Source organism: Nerophis lumbriciformis, linkage group LG18 (assembly GCF_033978685.3).
Source record: "Nerophis lumbriciformis linkage group LG18, RoL_Nlum_v2.1, whole genome shotgun sequence".
NCBI lineage: Eukaryota > Metazoa > Chordata > Actinopteri > Syngnathiformes > Syngnathidae > Nerophis > Nerophis lumbriciformis.
Genome location: NC_084565.2, coordinates 6,760,001 through 6,777,422, shown reverse-complemented (window position 1 = coordinate 6,777,422; position 17,422 = coordinate 6,760,001). Strand labels below are relative to the sequence as shown.

General features: G+C 38.4%; 1 protein-coding gene across 1 annotated transcript in view; it reads right to left on the bottom strand.

The window, feature by feature from the left end:
* The window catches only part of slc9a7 (solute carrier family 9 member 7), a 118,818-nt gene that overhangs the window by 22,818 nt on the left and 78,578 nt on the right, over positions 1-17,422 (bottom strand). Inside the window, exon 13 of the mRNA XM_061977557.2 lies at positions 876-939. Within this exon, the coding sequence (XP_061833541.2) occupies positions 876-939 (64 nt within the window). The remainder of the gene's footprint in view (positions 1-875; positions 940-17,422) is intronic.

The following is a 17,422-nucleotide window of genomic DNA, read 5'->3' as shown; positions in this document are numbered from 1 at the left end:
AGAAGAAAAAGAAGAAGAAGGAGAAGGAGGAGGAGAAGAAGAAGAAGAAGAAGAAAAAGAAGGAAAGAAAGAAGAAGAAAAAGAAGAAGAAGAAGAAAGAGGAGGAGGAGAAAAAAAAAGAAAAAGAAGAAGCAGGAGGATAAGGAGGAGGAGGAGGAGAAGGAGAAGGAGAAGGAGAAGGAGAAGGAGAAGGAGAAGGAGAAGGAGAAGAAGAAGAAGAAGAAGAAGAAGGAAAAGAAGGAAAAGAATGAAAAGAAGGAGGAGAAGGAGAAGAAGAAGAAGAAGAAAAAGAAGAAGAAGAAGAAGAAAAGTAAGAAAAAGAAGAAGAGGAAAAAGAAGATAAAGGAGGAGAAGGAAAAGAAGAAAGGAGAAGAAGAGGAAGGAGGAGGGGGAGAAAAATGAAGAAGAAGAAGAAAAAAGAAGAGGAGGAGAAAAAGAAGAAGGAGGACAAGGAGGAGGAGGAAAAGAATAGTAAGAAGAAGAAGAAGGCAAGAAAAACAGAAGAGGAATAAAAGAAGAAGGAGGAGGAAAAGAAGAAGAAGTAGAAGAAGAAGAAGAAGGAGAAGTAGAAGAAGAAAAATAAAAAGGAGAAGAAGAAGAAGAAGAAGAAGAAGAAGAAGAAGAATAAAAAGAAGAAGGAGAAGAGAAGAAGGAGAAAAAGAAGAAGAAGAAGAAGGAGAAAAAGAAGAAGAAGGAGAATGAGAAGGAGAAGAAGAAGGAGAATGAGAAGTAGAAGAAGAAGAAGGAGAAGAAGGAGAAGAAGGAAAAGAAGAAGGAGGAGGAGGAGAAGAAGAAGAAAGAGAAGAAGAAGAAGAAAGAGAAGAAGAAGAAGAAGGGGGAGGAGGAGGAGGAGGAAGAAGAAGGTATATTCTCACCTCCTGAAGGACGTGGAAGGTGTCTGCAGAGGGCTGCTGGTCCTCCTGGGAGTCCACACCCACTCTGACACAGGAAACACTCATTGTCTGCTTTTCTCTCACACACATGTTTGTTTTTCACTTCTAATACACATGTTTGCTTTTCACTTCTAATACACATGTTTGTTTTTCACTTCTAATACACATGTTTGTTTTTAACTTTAATATACATGTTTGTTTTTGACTTCTAATACACATGTTTGTTTTTCACTTTTAATACACATTTGTTTTTAACTTCTAATACACATGTTTGTTTTTCACTTCTAATACACATGTTTGCTTTTCATTTCTAATACACATGTTTGTTTTTCACTTCTAATACACATGTTTGTTTTTAACTTTAATATACATGTTTGTTTTTCACTTCTAATACACATGTTTGTTTTTGACTTCTAATACACATGTTTGTTTTTGACTTCTAATACACATGTTTGTTTTTCACTTTTAATACACATTTGTTTTTAACTTCTAATACACATGTTTGTTTTTCACTTCTAATACACATGTTTGTTTTTAACTTCGAATACACGTGTTTGTTTTTCACTTCTAATACACATGTTTGTTTTTAACTTCTAATACACATGTTTGTTTTTCACTTCTAATACCCACGTTTGTTTGTAACTTCTAATACACATGTTTGTTTTTAACTTCTAATACACATGTTTGTTTTTCACTTCTAATACACATGTTTGTTTTTAACTTCTAATAAACATGTTTGTTTTTCACTTCTAATACACGTTTGTTTTTAACTTCTAATACACATGTTTGTTTTTCCACTTCTAATACACATGTTTGTTTTTAACTTCTAATACACATGTTTGTTTTTAACTTCTAATACACATTTGTTTTTAACTTCTAATACACATGTTTGTTTTTCACTTCTAATACACATGTTTGTTTTTAACTTCTAATACACATGTTTGTTTTTAACTTCTAATACACGTTTGTTTTTAACTTCTAATACACATGTTTGTTTTTCATTTCTAAGACACATGTTTGTTTTTAACTTCTTATACACATGTTTGTTTTTAACTTCTAATACACATGTTTGTTTTTAACTTCTAATACACATGTTTGTTTTTAACTTCTAATACACATGTTTGTTTTTCCACTTCTAATACACATGTTTGTTTTTAACTTCTAATACACATGTTTGTTTTTCACTTCGAATACACACATTTGTTTTTAACTTCTAATACACATGTTTGTTTGTAACTTCTAATACACGTTTGTTTGTAACTTCTAATACACGTTTGTTTTTCACTTCTAATACACGTTTGTTTTTCACTTCTAATACACATGTTTGTTTTTCACTTCTAATACACGTTTGTTTTTCACTTCTAATATACATGTTTGTTTTTAACTTCTAATAAACATGTTTGTATTTCACTTCTAAGACGCATGTTTGTTTTTAACTTCTAATACACATGTTTGTTTTTAACTTCTAATACACATGTTTGTTTTTCACTTCTAATACACGTTTGTTTTTCACTTCTAATATACATGTTTGTTTTTAACTTCTAATAGACATGTTTGTATTTCACTTCTAAGACGCATGTTTGTTTTTAACTTCTAATACACATGTTTGTTTTTAACTTCTAATACACATGTTTGTTTTTAATTTCTAATACACATGTTTGTTTTTCCACTTCTAATACACATGTTTGTTTTTCACTTCGAATACACACATTTGTTTTTAACTTCTAATACACATGTTTGTTTTTCACTTCTAATACACACGTTTGTTTTTAACTTCTAATACACATGTTTGTTTGTAACTTCTAATACACGTTTGTTTTTCACTTCTAATACACGTTTGTTTTTCACTTCTAATACACATGTTTGTTTTTCACTTCGAATACACATGTTTTTTTTTTACTTCTAATACAAGTTTGTTTTTAACTTCTAATACACATGTTGGTTTTTCACTTCTAATACACATGTTTGTTTTTAACTTTTAATACACATGTTTGTTTTTCACTTCTAATACACGTTAGTTTTTCACTTCTAATACACATGTTTGTTTTTAACTTCTCATACACATGTTTGTTTTTAACTTCTAATACACATGTTTGTTTTTCACTTCTAATACACATGTTAGAAGTGAAAAACAAACACTTTTCACTTCTAATACACATGTTAGAAGTGAAAAACAAACACTTTTCACTTCTAATACACATGTTCTCCTCTCTGAGCTGCCACCTTAACGTGGTAGAGGAGTTTGCGTGTCCCAATGATCCTAGGAGCTATGTTGTCCGGGGGCTTCCATGCCCCCTGGTAGGGTCTCCCAAGACAAACAGGTCCTAGGTGAGGGATCAGACAAAGAGCAGCTCGAAGACTTCTATGGAAATGCAAGAACCGAGACTCAGATTTCCCTCGCCCGGACGCGGGTCACCGGGGCCCCCCACCGGAGCCAGGCCCGGAGTTGGGGCACGATGGCGAGCGCCTGGTGGCCGGGCCTGTCCCCATGGGGCCCGGCCGGGCACAGCCCGAAGAGGCAACGTGGGTCCCCCCTCCAATGGGCTCACCACCCATAGCAGGGGCCATAGAGGTCGGGTGCAATGTGAGCTGGGCGGTAGCCGAAGGCAGGGCACTTGGCGGTCCGATCCTCGGCTACAGAAGCTAGCTCTTGGGACGTGGAACGTCACCTCGCTGGGGGGGAAGGAGCCTGAGCTAGTGCGCGAGGTAGAGAAGTTCCGGTTGGATATAGTCGGACTCACCTCGACGCACAGCAAGGGCTCTGGAACCAGTTCTCTCGAGAGGGGCTGGACTCTCTTCCACTCTGGCGTTGCCAGCAGTGAGAGGCGACGGGCTGGGGTGGCAATTCTTGTTGCCCCCTGGCTCAGAGACTGCATGTTGGAGTTCAACCCGGTGGACGAGAGGGTAGCTTCCCTCCGCCTTCGGGTGGGGGGACGGGTCCTGACTGTTGTTTGCGCTTACGCGCCAAACAGCAGCTCAGAGTACCCACCCTTTTTGGATTCACTCGAGGGAGTACTTGAGAGTGCTCCCCCGGGTGATTCCCTCGTTCTACTGGGGGACTTCAACGCTCATATTGGCAACGACAGTGAAACCTGGAGAGGCGTGATTGGGAAGAATGGCCGCCCGGATCTGAACCCAAGTGGTGTTTTGTTATTGGACTTTTGTGCCCGTCACGGATTGTCCATAACGAACACCATGTTCAAGCATAAGGGTGTCCATATGTGCACTTGGCACCAGGACACCCTAGGCCGCAGTTCTATGATCGACTTTGTAGTTGTGTCATCGGATTTGCGGCCTCATGTTTTGGACACTCGGGTGAAGAGAGGGGCGGAGCTTTCTACCGATCACCACCTGGTGGTGAGTTGGCTGCGATGGTGGGGGAGGATACCGGACAGACCTGGCAGGCCCAAACGCATTGTGAGGGTTTGCTGGGAACGTCTGGCAGAGTCTCCTGTCAGAGAGAGTTTCAATTCCCACCTCCGGAAGAACTTTGAACATGTCACGAGGGAGGTGCTGGACATTGAGTCCGAGTGGACCATGTTCCGCACCTCTATTGTCGAGGCGGCTGATTGGAGCTGTGGCCGCAAGGTAGTTGGTGCCTGTCGTGGCGGTAATCCTAGAACCCGTTGGTGGACACCGGCGGTGAGGGATGCCGTCAAGCTGAAGAAGGAGTCCTATCGGGTTCTTTTGGCTCATGGGACTCCTGAGGCAGCGGACAGGTACCGACAGGCCAAGCGGTGTGCGGCTTCAGCGGTCGCGGAGGCAAAAACTCGGACATGGGAGGAGTTCGGGGAAGCCATGGAAAACGACTTCCGGACGGCTTCGAAGCGATTCTGGACCACCATCCGCCGCCTCAGGAAGGGGAAGCAGTGCACTACCAACACCGTGTATGGTGCGGATGGTGTTCTGCTGACCTCGACTGCGGAAGTTGTGGATCGGTGGAGGGAATACTTCGAAGACCTCCTCAATCCCACCAACACGTCTTCCTATGAGGAAGCAGTGCCTGGGGAATCTGTGGTGGGCTCTCCTATTTCTGGGGATGAGGTTGCTGAGGTAGTTAAAAAGCTCCTCGGTGGCAAGGCCCCGGGGGTGGATGAGATCCGCCCGGAGTTCCTTAAGGCTCTGGATGCTGTAGGGCTGTCTTGGTTGACAAGACTCTGCAGCATCGCGTGGACATCGGGGGCGGTACCTCTGGATTGGCAGACCGGGGTGGTGGTTCCTCTCTTTAAAAAGGGGAACCGGAGGGTGTGTTCTAACTATCGTGGGATCACACTCCTCAGCCTTCCCGGTAAGGTCTATTCAGGTGTACTGGAGAGGAGGCTACGCCGGATAGTCGAACCTCGGATTCAGGAGGAACAGTGTGGTTTTCGTCCTGGTCGTGGAACTGTGGACCAGCTCTATACTCTCGGCAGGGTCCTTGAGGGTGCATGGGAGTTTGCCCAACCAGTCTACATGTGCTTTGTGGACTTGGAGAAGGCATTCGACCGTGTCCCTCGGGAAGTCCTGTGGGGAGTGCTCAGAGAGTATGGGGTTTCGGACTGTCTGATTGTGGCGGTCCGCTCCCTGTATGATCAGTGTCAGAGCTTGGTTCGCATTGCCGGCAGTAAGTCGGACACGTTTCCGGTGAGGGTTGGACTCCGCCAAGGCTGCCCTTTGTCACCGATTCTGTTCATAACTTTTATGGACAGAATTTCTAGGCGGAGTCAAGGCGTTGAGGGGATCCGGTTTGGTGGCTGCAGGATTAGGTCTCTGCTTTTTGCAGATGATTTGGTCCTGATGGCTTCATCTGGCCAGGATCTTCAGCTCTCACTGGATCGGTTCGCAGCTGAGTGTGAAGCGACTGGGATGAGAATCAGCACCTCCAAGTCCGAATCCATGGTTCTCGCCCGGAAAAGGGTGGAGTGCCATCTCCGGGTTGGGGAGGAGATCTTGCCCCAAGTGGAGGAGTTCAAGTACCTCGGAGTCTTGTTCACGAGTGAGGGAAGAGTGGATCGTGAGATCGACAGGCGGATCGGTGCGGCGTCTTCAGTAATGCGGACGCTGTATCGATCCGTTGTGGTGAAGAAGGAGCTGAGCCGGAAGGCAAGGCTCTCAATTTACCGGTCGATCTACGTTCCCATCCTCACCTATGGTCATGAGCTTTGGGTTATGACCGAAAGGACAAAATCACGGGTACAAGCGGCCGAAATGAGTTTCCTCCGCTGGGTGGCGGGGCTCTCCCTTAGAGATAGGGTGAGAAGCTCAGTCATCCGGGGGGAGCTTAAAGTAAAGCCGCTGCTCCTCCACATCGAGAGGAGCCAGATGAGGTGGTTCGGGCATCTGGTCAGGATGCCACCCGAGCGCCTCCCTAAGGAGGTGTTTAGGGCATGTCCGACCGGTAGGAGGCCACGAGGAAGACCCAGGACACGTTGGGAAGACTATGTCTCCCGGCTGGCCTGGGAACGCCTCGGGATCCCCCGGGAGGAGCTGGACGAAGTGGCTGGGGAGAGGGAAGTCTGGGCTTCCCTGCTTAGGCTGCTGCCCCCGCGACCCGACCTCGGATAAGCGGAGGAAGATGGATGGATGGATGGAATACACATGTTTGTTTTTCACTTCAAATACACATGTTTGTTTTTAACTTCTAATACACATGTTTGTATTTCACTTCTAAGACGCATGTTTGTTTTTAACTTCTAATAGACATGTTTGTTTTTAACTTCTAATACACATGTTTGTTTTTAACTTCTAATAGACATGTTTGTTTTTAACTTCTAATACACATGTTTGTTTTTCACTTCTAATACACATGTTTGTTTTTCACTTCTAATACACATGTTTGTTTTTAACTTCTAATACACATGTTTGTTTTTCACTTCTAATACACATGTTTGTTTTTCACTTCTAATACACATGTTTGTTTTTCACTTCTAATACACATGTTTGTTTTTCACTTCTAATACACATGTTTGTTTTTCACTTCTAATACACATGTTTGTTTTTAATTTCTAATACACATGTTTGTTTTTAACTTCTAATACACATGTTTGTTTTTTACTTCTAATACACACGTTTGTTTTTAACTTCTAATACACATGTTTGTTTTTCACTTCTAATACACGTTTGTTTTTCACTTCTAATACACGTTTGTTTTTCACTTCTAATACACGTTTGTTTTTCACTTCTAATACACATGTTTGTTTTTCACTTCGAATACACATGTTTGTTTTTAACTTCTAATACAAGTTTGTTTTTAACTTCTAATAGACATGTTTGTTTTTAACTTCTAATACACATGTTTGTTTTTAACTTCTAATACACATGTTTGTTTTTCACTTCTAATACACATGTTTGTTTTTCACTTCTAATACACATGTTTGTTTTTAACTTCTAATACACATGTTTGTTTTTCACTTCTAATACACATGTTTGTTTTTCACTTCTAATACACATGTTTGTTTTTCACTTCTAATACACATGTTTGTTTTTCACTTCTAATACACATGTTTGTTTTTCACTTCTAATACACATGTTTGTTTTTAATTTCTAATACACATGTTTGTTTTTAACTTCTAATACACATGTTTGTTTTTTACTTCTAATACACACGTTTGTTTTTAACTTCTAATACACATGTTTGTTTTTCACTTCTAATACACGTTTGTTTTTCACTTCTAATACACGTTTGTTTTTCACTTCTAATACACGTTTGTTTTTCACTTCTAATACACATGTTTGTTTTTCACTTCGAATACACATGTTTGTTTTTAACTTCTAATACAAGTTTGTTTTTAACTTCTAATACACATGTTTGTTTTTCACTTCTAATACACATGTTTGTTTTTAACTTTTAATACACATGTTTGTTTTTCACTTCTAATACACGTTAGTTTTTCACTTCTAATACACGTCTGTTTTTAACTTCTCATACACATGTTTGTTTTTAACTTCTAATACACATGTTTGTTTTTCACTTTTAATACACATGTTTGTTTTTCACTTCAAATACGCATGTTTGTTTTTCACTTCTAATACACATGCTTGTTTTTAACTTCTAATACACATGTTTGTTTTTAACTTCTAATACACGTTTGTTTTTCACTTCTAATACACATGTTTGTTTTTAACTTCTAATACACATGTTTGTTTTTCACTTCTAATACACATGTTTGTTTTTCACTTCTAATACACATGTTTGTTTTTCACTTCTAATACACGTTTGTTTTTCACTTCTAATACACATGTTTGTTTTTCACTTCAAATACACATGTTTGTTTTTTACTTCTAATACACATGTTTGTTTTTAACTTCTAATACACGTTTGTTTTTAACTTCTAATACACGTTTGTTCTTCACTTCTAATACACATGTTTGTTTTTCACTTCTAATACACATGTTTGTTTTTAACTTCTAATACACATGTTTGTTTTTCACTTCTAATACACGTTTGTTTTTAACTTCTAATACACGTTTGTTCTTCACTTCTAATACACATGTTTGTTTTTCACTTCTAATACACATGTTTGTTTTTAACTTCTAATACACATGTTTGTTTTTCACTTCTAATACACGTTTGTTTTTAACGTCTAATACACATGTTTGTTTTTAACTTCTAATACACATGTTTGTTTTTCACTTCTAATACACGTTTGTTTTTAACGTCTAATACACGTTTGTTTTTAACTTCTAATACACATGTTTGTTTTTAACTTCTAATACACATGTTTGTTTTTAACTTCTAATACACATGTTTGTTTTTCACTTCTAATACACGTTTGTTTTTAACGTCTAATACACATGTTTGTTTTTAACTTCTAATACACATGTTTGTTTTTAACTTCTAATACACATGTTTGTTTTTAACTTCTAATACACATGTTTGTTTTTAACTTCTAATACACTGTCACACCGCGGTGAGGGAAGTCTTGTCTTGTTTTTTTCTGTCTTGTGATTTACATGTTTTATTTTGAAAAGCAACTCCTCTTGTTTCAGATCAAGGGTCCTTCCTCTTGTGTCACCAGTCTGACGTCATTCCTGACCCTTGATTGTTTCCACCTGTTTCCCATTACCCTCATGTTCTTTATAAGCCCAAACCTCCTCTTGTTCTGTGCCAGATTGTCTCGAGCTTTCGTGCCTGTCTTGCGTTCCATGTCCCTGTTCATGTCCATGCCTTGCCTTGTCTCACGTCTACGTCCTTGCTCCCAGAATATCCCACGCTGTAATTTTGAATTGACTTTTTTCCTCCCTCAGAGCGACTTTTGTTATCCTACCTTTTTCTACCGCAGTGGTGAGTTATTATTTTTCCTTAAAGATTTTTTCCTCAAAGTTTGTTGAGTGATTTTTTTGTTTACATTGATTAGAGTAGTTAAGTTTTATAGTCTTTATTTTCTTCCTCCTGTTTGGAGCGTTTTTTGTTAAAGTTTTTGATAACAGATACGGTGCTAATTATATCGTCCTTATTTTTGTATTCCTCCTTTTTTTGGAGTGATTTTCGGTTTTTCCCTTTTGGAACATTTTGTCAATAGTATTTTTGTAATTCATAGTAACTGAATTTACTCGGCTCTGGAGGCTTAAAGAGTATTTCAAAAATAAAAGCTTTATTTGGAATCACCTCTCTGCATCTGAGTCCCTTCCTTCGTCCAAGCCTGACATACACATGTTTGTTTGTAACTTCTAATACACATGTTTGTTTTTAACTTCTAATACACATGTTTGTTTTTCACTTCTAATACACATGTTTGTTTTTAACTTCTAATACACAAGTTTGTTTTTCACTTCTAATACACATGTTTGTTTTTCACTTCTAATACACATGTTTGTTTTTAACTTCTAATACACATGTTTGTTTTTCACTTCTAATACACATGTTTGTTTTTAACTTCTAATACACATGTTTGTTTTTCACTTCTAATACACATGTTTGTTTTTCACTTCTAATACACATGTTTGTTTTTCACTTCTAATACACATGTTTGTTTTTAATTTCTAATACACATGTTTGTTTTAACTTCTAATACACATGTTTGTTTTTCACTTCTAATACACACGTTTGTTTTTAACTTCTAATACACATGTTTGTTTTTCACTTCTAATACACACGTTTGTTTTAAACTTCTAATACACATGTTTGTTTTTCACTTCTAATACACATGTTTGTTTTTCACTTCTAATACACATGTTTGTTTTTCACTTCTAATACACATGTTTGTTTTTAATTTCTAATACACATGTTTGTTTTAACTTCTAATACACATGTTTGTATTTCACTTCTAATACACACGTTTGTTTTTAACTTCTAATACACATGTTTGTTTTTCACTTCTAATACACACGTTTGTTTTAAACTTCTAATACACATGTTTGTTTTTCACTTCTAATACACATGTTTGTTTTTCACTTCTAATACACGTTTGTTTTTCACTTCTAATACACGTTTGTTTTTCACTTCTAATACACATGTTTGTTTTTCACTTCGAATACACGTTTGTTTTTAACTTCTAATACACGTTTGTTTTTAACTTCTAATACACATGTTTGTTTTTCACTTCAAATACACATGTTTGTTTTTCACATCTAATACACATGTTTGTTTTTCACTTCTAATACACATGTTTGTTTTTCACTTCTAATACACATGTTTGTTTTAACTTCTAATACACATGTTTGTTTTTCACTTCTAATACACACGTTTGTTTTTAACTTCTAATACACATGTTTGTTTTTCACTTCTAATACACACGTTTGTTTTAAACTTCTAATACACATGTTTGTTTTTCACTTCTAATACACATGTTTGTTTTTCACTTCTAATACACGTTTGTTTTTCACTTCTAATACACGTTTGTTTTTCACTTCTAATACACATGTTTGTTTTTCACTTCGAATACACGTTTGTTTTTAACTTCTAATACACATGTTTGTTTTTCACTTCAAATACACATGTTTGTTTTTCACATCTAATACACATGTTTGTTTTTAACTTCTAATACACATGTTTGTTTTTCACTTCTAATACACATGTTTGTTTTTCACTTCTAATACACATGTTTGTTTTTAACTTCTAATACACATGTTTGTTTTTCACTTCTAATACACATGTTTGTTTTTAGCTTCTAATACACGTTTGTTTTTAACTTCTAATACACATGTTTGTTTTTAACTTCCAATACAAATATATACATAGATATCAACCTCCTTCTATTCTGTACATACACTATATTCTATTTTATTAGGAGGGCTGAACTCACGTCAGTAATCACATTATCATGTTAGAGGCAGATTAAGCATCAAATAAACAAATAAACTTTAGAAAATAGAAATAAAATACTATTCCTTAGTTTATGCAGCAGAAATGAATGGAAAACATGCAGTGAGGTCATCAAAACTGCAATCAAAGCCTAACAGGTAGGATATGATACACATGTCTATTGTTTAAATGTTCATGTACAAACGTGTATATCATTTTTTTTTTTAAACTATTTTATAGCAAATGGACTGTGAAAATACAAAAATATAAATAAATAGAGGTGTCACCGCTTTACCCTAGGATGCAGAGAAGGTAGGTAATGTGCAGGTAAAAGTATGTTGAATGGGTAAAGGCAGGAAGCATCAGTCTGACCACACAATGCAGAGAAGGTAGGTAATGTGCGGGTGAAGATATGTTGAATGGGTAAAGGCAGGAAGCACCAGCGTGACCTTACTATGCAGAGAAGGTAGGTAATGTGCAGGTCAAGATATGTTGTATGGGTGAAAGAAAGAAGCACCAGTGTGATCACAGGATACAGGGAAGGTACGTAATGTGCAGGCAAAGATATGTTGAATGGGTGAAAGAAGGAAGAACCAGTTTGACCCCAGGATGCAGAAAAGGTAGGCAATGTGCAGGTAAAGATATGTTGAATGGGTAAAGGCAGGAAGTACCAGTGTGACCACACAATGCAGAAAAAGTAGGTAATGTGCAGGTAAAGATATGTGGAATGGGTAAAGGCAGGAAGCACCAGCGTGACTACACTATGCAGAGAAGGTAGATAATGTGCAGGTAAAGATATGTTAAATGGGTGAAAGCAGGAAACATCAGCGTGACCCCACGATGCAGAGAAAGTAGGTAATGTGCGGGTAAAAATATTTTGAATGGGTAAAGGCAGGAAGCACCAGTGTGGCCCCAGGATGCAGAAAAGGTAGGTAATGTGCAGGTAAAGATATGTTGAATGGCTAGAGGCAGGAAACACCAGTGTGACCCCAGGATGCAGAAAAGGTAGGTAATGTGCAGGTAGAGATATGTTGAATGGGTAAAGGCAGGAAGTATCAGCATGACTCCAGGATGCAGGGAAGGTAGGTAATGTGCAGGTAAAGATATGTTAAATGGGTGAAAGCAGGAAACATCAGTGTGACCCCACGATGCAGAGAAAGTAAGTAATGTGCGGGTAAAAATATTTTGAATGGGTAAAGGCAGGAAGCACCAGCATGACCCGAGGATGCAGAGAAGGTAAGTAATGTACAGGTAAAGATATGTTAAATGGGTACAGGTAGGAAACACCGGTGTGACCCCAAGATGCAGAAAAGGTAGGTAATGTGCAGGTAAAGATATGTTGAATGGGTAAAGGCAGGAAGTATTACCATGATTCCAGGATGCAGGGAAGGTACGTAATGTCTAGGTGAAGATATGTTGACTGGGTGACAGAAGAAAGCACCAGTTTGACTCCAGGATGCAGAGAAGGTAGGCAATGTGCAGGTAAAGACATGTTGACTGGGTAAAGGCAGAAAGCACCAGTGTGACCACACTATGCAGAGAAAGTAGGTAATGTGTGGGTGAAGATTTGTTGAATGGGTAAAGGCAGAAAGCACCAGCGTGACGACACTATGCAGAGAAAGTAGGTAATGTGCGGGTGAAGATATATTGAATGGGTAAAGACAGAAAGCATGCACCAGCGTGACCACACTATGCAGAGAAAGTAGGTAATGTGCGGGTGAAAATATGTTGAATGGGTAAAGGCAGAAAGCACCAGCGTGACCACACTATGCAGAGAAAGTAGGTAATGTGCGGGTGAAAATATGTTGAATGGGTAAAGGCAGAAAGCACCAGCGTGACCACACTATGCAGAGAAGATAGGTAATGTGCGGGTGAAGATATGTTTAATGGGTAACGGCAGAAAGCACCAGCGTGACCACACTATGCAGAGAAAGTAGGTAATGTGCAGGTGAAGATATGTTGAATGGGTAAACACAGGTGTGACAGAAACCAGACATGTAGCAGCTAGCAGCACAAAATATAAACAATAAACAAACAATTGCAAAAACAAAGCAAGGATCATAAGAAGACTCAGATCTGAGGTGAGAATAAATCAAAACACAAGAAAACAGGAAGTGGAACTAAGAAATAAGAGCGGAAATAATGACAGAACACACACACACACACACACACACACACACACACACACACACACACACACACACACACACACACACACGCACACACACACACACTTATATAAGAGGGAGTTCCGCTGATCCATTAATCCTCCACCCCTCCCCCACCCCTGATGTCATGTTGTTGCTCAAAGGCTACTTTGTCTTTCAACCTTCGACTTGGAGGAAACAATAAAGAATCATTTTACATCCCAACACAACAAACAATTAACTACTGTATGTAAATCCCATTCATCCATTTTCTACCGCTTGTCCCTTATGGGATCGCGGGGGGTGCTGGAGCCTATCCCAGCTGCACGTATGTGCAGTATATTCATATGCAGTATTTCATATACATTACTGTATATATGTACAATATATTCATAAACATTATTTGTTATTATTATTATTATGTGTCATGTACCAAGTTATAGTTGCAAAATTTGCTAAAAAGGTATAACATTAGCTAAAAAATTAGCATGTTGCTAAAAAGGTATAACAGTAGCTAAAAAGTTAGCATGTTAATGTTAGCATGCTAACAGTTATCATTTGTCAATTACCACCAAGTTACAGTACATGACTCTGGGGTAAACGGTTGCGAAATTTATGAAAAAAATGTGCATGCTAACGTCAACATTTTAACAATGAGCATGACTTTATAGTATAAGGCTAAAAAAAAAATCAGCTAAAAATGTTAGCATGTTAATGTTTGCATACTAACATGTTAACATTAGCATGCTAACAGTTGACATATGGCAAGTACCCAGTTATATGACCCTAGGGTCAACAGTTGCAAAATTAGCATTAAAAAAACTTAGCATGCTAACATGAAAGTGTTAACAATTAACATGTGTCACGTACCAAGTTATATGGCTCTAAGGTGTTGTTAAATTTGCTAGGGAAAAAAAGTGTAACATTAGCTAAAAGTTAGCATGTTAAGGTTAGCATGCTAACAGTTAGCATAAGCCAAATACCAAGTTATATGAGTAAGCGGTTGCAAAATTAACCAAAAAAAGGTGTTAGCATATGTCACGAACCAAATGATATGATTCTGAGGTTTACGGCTAAGAATTTTGCTAAAAAGTGTCGAACTAACTAAAAAAGTTAGCATGTTAATGTTAGCATGCTCACAGTTAGAATATGTCAAGTGCCAAGTTATATGACTCTGCAAAATTGGCCAAAAAAGTTAGCATGCTAACACTTAGCATTTGACAAGTACCAAGTTACATGACCTTAGATTAGACGATGGAAAAATTAATTTAAAAAGTTAGCATGCTAACATTAGCATGTTAACAGTGAGCGTGTGAAATGTGACATGACCCTAAGGTGTACGGCTGAGAAATTAGCGAAAAAAAGTGTCAAATTAGCTAAAAGTTAGCATGTTAAGGTTAGCATGCTAACAGTTAGCATAAGCCAAATTCCAAGTTGTATGACTCTGGGGTAAACGGTTGCAAAATTAACCAAAAAAAGGTGTTAGCATGCTAACATTAACATGTTAGCATATGTCACAAACCAAATTATATGGTTCTAAGGTTTACGGCTGAGAAATTAGCTAAAAAGTGTCGAACTGACTAAAAAAGTTAGCATGTCAAGTACCATAACAAGTCACATGACCCTGGATTAGACGGTTAGCATGCTAACATTAGCATGCTAACAGTGAGCGTGTGGAACGCGACATGACCCTAAGGTGTACGGCTGAGAAATTAGCTAAAAAAAAAAAAAGTGTAAAATTAGCATGTTAATGTTAGCATGCTAACAGTTAGCATAAGCCAAATACCAAGTTATATGACTCTGGGGTTGCAAAATCAACCCTAAAAAAAAAAAAGTGTAAAATTAGCTAAAGAAGTTAGCATGCTAATGGAAAAAGATATGTAGATGCTAACAACACAGATATATACGTTTATAGCTACATTTACGCGCTACCACACTTTTACGACTAAAGCCCCACATGTAAATCCAGCAACACATGTGCAGTGATCGCTACCTTTGTGTAGATGAACAAACGTTGTGTAGATAAACAAACTTTGTGTAGATAAAAAAAACTTTGTGTGGATAAACCAACACTCTCCCTGGTGGAGGTCATCAGCTAGCTTTAGCATCTCATGCTGGAAAGCACACACGAGCGGCTTACGCCGCATGGGCCTGTTGCCATGGCGACGGGTTCACAAGGGGGAGATTTTGGCAGCGCTGCACCGCACACACAATACTTCCTACCTTGGACCCAGGCGCCATTAGTCATATTAAACAGGCACACACACACACACACACACACACATATATATATATATATATACATATATATATATATATATATATATATATATATATATATATATATATATATATATATATATATATATATATATTAGAGATGCGCGGTTTGCGGGCACAACCGCGGAGTCCGCGGATTATCCGCGGATCGGGCGGATGAAATTTAAAAAAATAAGATTTTATCCGCGTGCGGGTCGGGTCGGGCGGATCAATTAGATTTTTTTTTTTTTTTTTTTTTGCGGGTGGCAGTTAAACCAATTCGGAAATATATACACATAGTTAAATGTTGTTACCCACATACGAAAAACGAGCAGGCACCTGCTGCATATGCCACAACAGAAGAAAAAAAAAGAAAAGAGATGGACACTTTTACGGAGCGGAGAAGGGACGCCTCGCCGGTGTCCGGGACCGAGGCCCCTTCCCCCGAGAGGGCCCCACCGGGAGCCGTAGCTGAGGCGATCCGCGAGAAGGGCCCGACGCATGTCCAGGGTCAGTACCGCGCCCACCGCACCGACACCCCGCCTCGTCCGCCTTCGCCGCGGCCGGCGTCACGCGCAGCAGGTAAGCAGCTTACCTGCCCGCCACCCCCCGAAATTCACATTTCTATCACAATTATCATACTGTAAACATGGTAAGCTAACTTCATTAAAATTAATAGTCCTGTCAATAGCATGGAATTACAATTCAAATGTAGTTTTTTTGTAAGCCTTTCAAAAGAATTCAAAATATGAAAAATTAATGAAAATTAATTTAAGCCATCAGACACTTTGAAAAGTGGCACATCACATCTCTAATGTAATCATTTTAACTTTTCAACAGAAATAGCACTGCAAAAATATTAAGGACATACTTCTGTATTTTGGTAGTTATGCTGTCAACATTTAACAAGATTTCTTCAACTTGGACTTGAAAGCATAAATAGTATAAACACTTTTAACAGTATGTCGTGCTGTGAAATACAGCCGACAGGATTGCGCACCACACAGGAAGCAAGGCCAAAGTACATGCAGGTGCAGGAGAAGAAAGGACTTCTTTCATTTAAGGTTTGTGATAAACCATCAAACTCATTCGTTAAAAGGACTCTATAGTAATATAAAGCGAATTTTTCTGGACATTATCATGCAAGAAAAGTTTATTTTTGGGACCGCGATCACCGCGTAATGATTTTTAAAGGTTGCATTACAAACATGTAACTGTCCCATGTGATCAGCCAGTGCGATTGGAAGTCCATGCTCAATTATTGCCTCCGTAAATAAAACTTCGGCATTTATCACATCCAAAGAATCTGTTTGGGCGACGAAAAACGTTGAAAGTTTTCCACTTGTATCGCTAGCAACGGCATTAGACTTGTGTTTTTTTGTCCCAAAGTGGTCTTTTACATGCTAATTCCTCCGTGTCCGATCGAAAAATCTTGTCTGCACAAGGTGCAATTCGCGTAGTTTCCACCCTTTTTTTTTTAAATTAAAGAAAAAACGTATTTTTTATCACTGCACCCGTAACCCGGAATAGGTTGATGAAAACCGTACGAATTACGGGAAAACCGGAGTAGTTGGCAGGTGCCTCACTAATGCCTTGCATCGTCTATATTAGATATACTGGGCGGATGCAGTTCTGATCAAATGTTAGATCGGGTGGATTGCGGATGGTTGACGACTTTCTGATGCGGTTGCGGATGAAATATTTGCCTATCCGCGCATCTCTAATATATATATATGCACATATATATATATATATATATATATATATACATATATATATATTCATACATACAGTATGTTTGTGTATATAAATATATATATATATGTGTGTATATATATATACACACACACTCACATGCACACACATACATATATATGTGTGTGTGTGTTTGTGTATATATA